Source organism: Egretta garzetta, unplaced genomic scaffold, assembly GCF_000687185.1.
Source record: "Egretta garzetta isolate BGI_Z169 unplaced genomic scaffold, ASM68718v1 scaffold235, whole genome shotgun sequence".
Classification (NCBI taxonomy): Eukaryota; Metazoa; Chordata; class Aves; order Pelecaniformes; family Ardeidae; genus Egretta; species Egretta garzetta.
Genome location: NW_009259792.1, coordinates 2,030,361 through 2,037,655, shown reverse-complemented (window position 1 = coordinate 2,037,655; position 7,295 = coordinate 2,030,361). Strand labels below are relative to the sequence as shown.

Here is a 7,295-nt window from a genome sequence, read left to right as displayed (position 1 = left end):
TGCTCCCTTTTTCCGTCCTCAGAGGCGGATGTGTTTGAGATCGTTCTCCCCATCACTGTCTTTGTGCTCAGCGAGGAGGATTTCCTCCCAGATGACGCCGAGGTGCAAGCGGCGCCGGTCCCCTATTAATGCTCCCTTTTTCCGTCCCCAGAGGCGGATGTGTTTGAGATCGTTCTCCCCATCACTGTCTTTGTGCTCAGCGAGGAGGATTTCCTCCCAGATGACGCCGAGGTGCAAGCGGCGCCGGTCCCCGAGTTGGCGGGGGAGGATGAGCAGGAGGTTAACCTAAACAATAGCGTCCTCCTAAAAAGCAACGTCACGCCGTCAAATGACCGTAACAGTGGAAGCGTTAGGGCAGAAACCGAGACTGCGTCAAATAAGGATAGTGGTATGAAATACTCTGAAGAAAAACAGGTTGCGGAGAGCGTGTGTGACAGATCAAAATCACCTGTAAGTGATGGGTGTGATGTGGGCACAGGTAAGTGTAGTCAAAATGAGGCGTTGCCGACATCGTCTTGCGAAACAGAGCTCACAGAGAGAAATGAAACCCGTGACAGAAAAGAATGTGATGCTGGTGGTGGCCTTCAGGAGATTCCTCCTCTCCTTTCTTCCACTGGCAACGAGGGTAGGGATGATACCATCAAGCCAGGCACGCAGCTGACATTGGCAGCGATACCCAAATGTGAAGAGGAACTCGTCAGTGTTGCGAGTGTTCTTTCTGATGGCAGTCAAGAGAAACGACCAGAAATCTGCAAGGAGATGGAGACAGTTGTTGAAACGGAAGGTAACTTCTTGACAAGATTGGGGCAAGAGTTTAAGAAATCTGGTAAATCTCAAACTGAAATAGGTAGGAAAGCGTATAGGAAGAATGCCAAACCTGTTTATTTTAGAGTGAGCATTTCAACATAGATTAATGCCACATGCAGCAAAAACAGAATATTGGCTGGAGTATGCTTAGTACTTCCACAGATTCCTGTGGAAAAATTGTGAAATTAGAATAAATTGATACTGTTCCATTCTGCTGCAGTTTGCAAAAGGGTGGCATTTCATTAGGGAAAAGGATCTGAGAATAAAAAGTTAGGTTAAAAGTTTTTTTTATCCCAATTAGAGATACTGGGGAGAGAAAACCAACAGGCAGTAACTGATCAATATAAGCAGAGACTGGGAGAGGCATAATTTAGGTTTAAAGTCCACCATTCCTTGTAGCAGATGGAAGTCCTTCAGGGAGAAGGGTATAGAGAAGTACTAAGAGTACTTTTCCCTTTTAACAGAGAGAAGACAGCAAAAGGAGCATCATACTTGTGAGAATGGAGCCCTAGGTGACAGTACTTCCGTAGGAATTCTGTCATAAGGCTGTTGCATTAAAAACTGTAGGGGATTCAGTGTGGTCCTGTGAAATTCAGAGCTTTGAGTGAAAAGAGGAAGTGGAAAGAAGGAGGCTCCTAACTAGGATTTCTTCTCTTAAAACATTATATAAATGTTTGCGGGGGGGGCGGGGAGAACATGGAGAGAGACATTAGGAAAGAAGTGGAGATAGGAGGATACTAAGGAATTGAAAGGAGTGAAGAGCAAGCAAGTCGTTAGACAATTGGGATTATTACTACCAATTAATCATGAACATTGGTGATTGTATGAAACATCATGCATGTGTCTTTTTATCCCCTTGTAGATCCTGATTCTTCAAAGAACGGAGACAATGAAGCTAGTAACAGAAACAGAAGCAAATTTGAAGATGAAACTCAGAGTTCTCTTTTGGAACATGGCTTGCAAGAAGAAGCAAAATCTACCCTTAATTGTTCTGCTCCATTTCTTAATGGACGTTCTCCTACTTCAGAAGAATTGCTAAAAGAGGCTGAGAAACCAGAGATGAACGCTTCCACTTCTGCTGAATCCAATACTACTGGAGAGCATATTTATAAGACATTAACACCATTTCCTAGAAAAAGATACCAGCAACAAAAAGTTGTTTCTCCTCATGCAAGCCCAAAAGAATTCCAAAGCCAGCAAGAAGGTTTAGCATGGCTAAGTAATAGTGTGACCATCAAACCTCTTTCTAAAGCATCTTGTTCTATAAATAAGCATGAAAGATCAAATTTGAAGTGCAGGTTTTGCGGTTCCATATATAAACGCAGTGCACAACTGAAGAAACATGTTTATTCAGCTCATAAAGATAAGAAAATGTATAAATGCTGCTTTTGTAAAAGAACCTTTTTCTTTTCTGTCAACCTTAAGAATCACCTTAAATTTCATAAGAAAATGACTAGGTTGCAAAAGGCAAGGAAAAATAGAATAAATGCGAGAAAAGCTAGGCAGAGAAGATCTGAAGAAAGAAAATCTGAGACCAAGAAAAAAGAAAGTAAATATGATAAATTTTTCATGAAAATTGAAAGGGACTTCACACCTCTGGGTGTGCCAGTTAGTTTTTCTTGCAAAATTTGTTTCTTTGCTTCATCAAATCCTAGGATATTTATTCATCACATGAAGGGACATAAAGAGAGACCACCTTACCAGTGTCCTCAGTGTGATTACTCCTGCATTAGCTTATCCAGTCTGTTAAATCACATGTACTGGCATGCTGGGTATAAGCTGTACCAGTGCAGGTTTTGCACCTTTTATTCGTTATATTTTGCAAGCATGGTAAGGCACAGCTACATCCACACAGTGGCTAAGCCATATTCCTGTGAGTTCTGCCAGTCAGCATTCACAAGCATCGCGCAGTTAGAGAGACACAGAAGATTACATGCGGGCAAAGAAACATGCCAAGGGCAGCAAGTCAACTTTGTAAGTGGAAGAAAGAGAACCCAAAGACCTTTAAAGAATTATACATGTGATGAATGTAACGTGGTGTTTTACACTAGAGGACATCTCAGCTTTCATAAGAAATTCCATGAACAGTTTAAGGCTACTGCTAATGGTTGTACAAATCAGAGCCATGACTATCATAAAAGTGAAATAGGCAAAGTTGACAGAGATTCCCAGGACGGTGTTTCTCAGTCACTTTCTGGTAAAGAAAATGATTGTCTCAGTGGGGGAATGCTGGCTTCAGAATTGGACTTTGAGCAGGGAGGTGATGTGCAGGACAGTAAGAAAATGTGCTCTGGAAAGAAATTTCCCAAAACCAGCCATAGAGGCAACAGCTCGTCTATTACTGGGAATAGATCACAAGTTCCTCTGAATTCGTATAAAATGGACAGTCTCATTTGCAAAGAGGAACCTCTCTTCAACTCCAGGGCCTCTCGTTCACAAGTTCAAGATGATGATGCGTATCACAACTTTGTGGAAAACTTAAAGGATACGTGGCCCTCCAATTTGTCTACGTTCAAAACCTACAAGTGCCAACACTGCAGTTATGCCACCACTGTGTCTAGTGACTTTAAGTTGCACCTAAAAATACACACAGATGAAAGACCATTTGTGTGTAAAGAATGCCATAAAACATTTAAAACATCGAACCATTTGCAGAAACACAGCCTTGTTCACGTAAAGAATGGGTACGAGTTTGGCCATTGCCTCTATGTAGATCGCTGCTTAGAGAATCTTGAATTGCATCATGAAATGCGTGTAGGTGTGTGTCCCGAAAAAGATTTTTGTTCCTCGGAAGGTTCAAATAGCGTCCATTCCTTGCTTGGTTCAGACATCTGCGGAGCACAGCCAGATGTCCAGAGGGGCAAAGAAAATGATTTGCTAGCACAAAGTCAGCCACAATTCTATCAGTGTGCAGAGTGTGAGTACACTACTTACATTTTAAGCAACCTTGAACTACATGTAAGAACTCACACAGGTGAGAAGCCTTACAGCTGCAGTGTTTGTCAGAAGACATTTCGTACTTCCAGTCACCTGAAGAGACACAGGGTCATGCATTTCAGTATGGAGCATCTCAAGTGCAGGAACTGTGACTACTCAACGAACAAATGGCTGTCCTTGAAACAGCACCTGGCGTCACACTCTTGTGAGGAAAGCTCATCTAGTGGCTGTCTCTATGAACAAAAGCAGCTACCTGTCAAAATCTACACCTGTGAAGAGTGTGGCTATTCCACAGTCCACAATGGAAACCTGAAGCCACACTTGAGGATTCACACAGGGGAGAAGCCGTTCAAGTGCGGTCAGTGCGCTGTTGCTTTCCGCACATCCAGCCACCTGAAGCGTCACTTACTGACTCATTTAAAGCTGCGCTGCAGAAGGTGTAAGTTTTCTACAGTAGATAAACGTGCTTTCCAAAAGCACTTAAAAACGCACACAAAAAAGTACAAGTGTAGAAAGTGTAACGTGACGCTGTCTAGTAAAAGACTTCTGGAAAAGCATAAGGGGCAACATGAGGTTGGAATGTAAGCTTGGGAAGTGCGGGCTGGCCCTCTGTTCTGGAGAAATCTGCATGTTCTGAATTTGTTCATTGCTTTATGTTCCCCTGCTGTCCCCAGAATGATGGCTGGTAATGGATGCAGCCAGCATTTTGGTCCAGAGAATGAAACTCAGGGTACTGGTTTGCTCCAGGTTCTTCTGAGAGCTTCAGTTCTAGCACAGACTGTGCTAAAGAAGATCTTGGAGGCATTTTTTCATGCCTAACTAACTTCTTAATACCATGAGGTCAGTTATGATTTAGCCAATGTTCATCAGCTTAAACAGTTAATCAGTGCCACTTGTTTTCTTGTAAAAAAATTAATTAAAAAAAAAAATCTTTTCTAACTGGAAGAATGTTTAAAGGGAGGGAAGGAAGTGCACATTATGTTGTATCGTAATAACTTTAAAAATTGGCAATGTGTTTGGAGGCTTAATGCTACCTCCCATCTGCTGAAGCTGCATTCCCTACTCCCAGGTTCTCTTGCAATACTTGCAAGAGGAAAAAATAGTATCTCACACAAAATTAGAGAAACAAAAGATACGTGTCATCATTGGATAATTGGGATATGAAAATTTTCAGTATGTGCGTATATATAAAAGGTTTATTAGGCAGTTATCTTGTCTGTACATTTGATAATTCTCTGAGTAATCTGACAGAAATGGTAATGTTATTCTTAAACTAGCTATTTTATGATACTGAGAATCCTTAAATTTATCTTCGATTTTAGGTAAATATCTAACATTAATCTACTATGAATTGCCTTATTTTTTCTCAGCCTGGTAGTTCCTGTGCTCTATGTTTCTTAAAATAGACAATATACTTTTCAAAGAACTTCTGTTGATTTAACCACTTGCTGATACATTGCAAATACTACTTAGTTACATTGAAAATGTGAGCAGTATCTTGAACTGTAAATTTATTTTCTTGAAGAGCTTTACTGCGCGTCTCAAATGTTACTCACAAGGACCACCTGTGCCAAACAGCAGTTTTGACCTGGTATGGTGAAGGCAGATGGCTGCTCCTGCCATTTCATATTCAAATTTAGACAAATCTTTGCTTGTTTCAGAGAGTTATATGGTGCTAAAAACTCTGGGTGGGCATCACTGACTGGTAACGCGCTCAGTGGTATTGATAACAGCCGTGTTACCCTCTTGTGTGGGGAAAGACGAAGGCAAAGGGCTGGTGCTGGCTGTCCCCTAACGTTCAGTCCACGAAAAAGCAGAGTAAACCTATAGCTTGATTTAGAGAATGTAAACATGAAACTACCACTGCTTTCTTACTGCTCTCAAATGCATGCTTTTCTTCATAAGTAATACCTTGCAGAGGCTTTCTGGTTACGTAGGGGACAGGCTGGAAACCATTGCCTGGAGAGGTGGTGGAGTCTCCCTCTTTGGAGATACTTAAAAGCCACCTGGACGTGGTCCTGGGCAACCAGGTCTGGGTGGCCCTGCTTGAGGAGGGGTTGGACCAGATGGCGTCCAGAAGTCCCGCAGCCATTCTGTGATTCAGAACGTGACTTTCTGAGAGCAGATTGAAACTCAGTCATAGATGCGTGCATTTAAGGCCAGACCAGCAAAGGTATTTAAGTGATCCAGTTCTTCGTAGTTGCAGTAAAACCAGACAAGTGGAAAGTCTGTGCCTCTGAACCATGGTGGTTACAGATGTTTTTACTATAAGCTGGGAAGTCCTCATCTGGGAATGAGTGATTCAGATCTTAGAATGATTGAGCTAACACCTGATACAGTTGTGAGAAGGAACGTTATCCTGATATGAATAATATTACCCTGATATGAATAAAGAAAGGTGTTTCTGGGAAATATTAAGAGTGTTACGCAAGTGTGGAGGAATTTTCACCTGCATCACTATACAATTCTGATAATTTATTTGAAAAAAAAATCAAAAGAACAGGTACAAAGAGGGAACAACAGTGAAAGAATTGTAAGCCTGCATATCAGATGAGAGCAGGAAAGCTAAATCTGTTCGAGAATAACTGTTCAGAAATGGGTGGACAGTGGTGAAGAAGGGAGCCCAATTTAAAGGGGAAAAATTAATTGAAGGAAATTTTAAAAAGAGTTTGTAAACAGCATAAGTTTCTTTCAGTTGTAAGTAAGAACAACAGAAGACATTTTCAGATGGAGGTTGATGAGTTTGTAAAAATAACTATTCCATGTGGTTGCCTCTAATGAAAATAAATAAAGTGTTTCATGACTCATGAGGTTCCCCTCTGTTCCTTATGCAGTACACTGCCTGTTTGGGGATCGGAATTGATTCTTGGTCTGCAGAGTCAGAGAAATGCAAAGGTATACTCGTTTTAAAATAAGAATATGGGCTGTTCCCGATTTTTTTTTTCTAGCTAAAAGTGTAATATTTTTTATTCTTGCAGAGTTTTAACAAAAATCAACGCCTTTCCTAAATCATACGATGAAGTTTTCTATTTAAACCAATTTGCCTGATTTTCTTTATGAACACACCCTGAATTTGGACACAACAGTAGAATGTAATAGGAATTGATCATGAAATAATGGCAAACAACTTGAGCACCTGGGTGTTATTTGATCTGCTGTGCATCTACTAAATAAGTAAATAAAAGTTAAACACAGGCTGAGGTAAATTAATATGGGTGATTAAGGCCATGCTGCAATGCGGTTAACTACCAACCAGATTTATCTACAATACAAGGAAGGAAATACGACAATATTTTTTTTTTCTTTATGTTACTACCTCAGTTTTCATTCTGGCTACGGTGTGTCCGCATAGATGTACATTTTTTTCTCAAATTAACAAAACACACTGTAAACGTAACATTGGTGGAACCTGATTTTCTTCTCCTCACCCTTTCCTTCCCTATTTGTGTCCGCTGGGCCCTTTGACGCAACTTCATGAACGATCGCGTCATCATTTCAGAGCGGGCCCGCGCTCCTCGCCCTGCGGACCTCCAGCCCACAGGTGGCGCTAG

At 41.2% G+C, this 7,295-nt stretch overlaps 1 protein-coding gene across 1 annotated transcript; it reads left to right on the top strand.

Annotated features, from left to right (window-relative positions):
* The first annotated feature begins 129 nt into the window (after positions 1 to 129).
* Positions 130 to 4,595, top strand: LOC104127021 (zinc finger protein 91). The gene is made up of 2 exons (XM_035895118.1): positions 130 to 784; positions 1,670 to 4,595. Exons 1-2 carry the CDS (start codon positions 391 to 393, stop codon positions 4,327 to 4,329), a joined length of 3,054 nt encoding a protein of 1,017 aa, XP_035751011.1. The 5' UTR covers positions 130 to 390; the 3' UTR covers positions 4,330 to 4,595.
* The last annotated feature ends 2,700 nt before the right edge of the window (positions 4,596 to 7,295 follow it).

What these genes read in the sequence shown, in the direction of transcription:
- LOC104127021 (XM_035895118.1), top strand. Translation starts at nt 391, where the DNA reads ATGAAATACTCTGAAGAAAAACAGGTTGCGGAGAGCGTGTGTGACAGA. An exon ending in GACAGTTGTTGAAACGGAAG is followed by an intron (nt 785 to 1,669) that starts GTAACTTCTTGA and finishes ATCCCCTTGTAG; the next exon opens with ATCCTGATTCTTCAAAGAAC.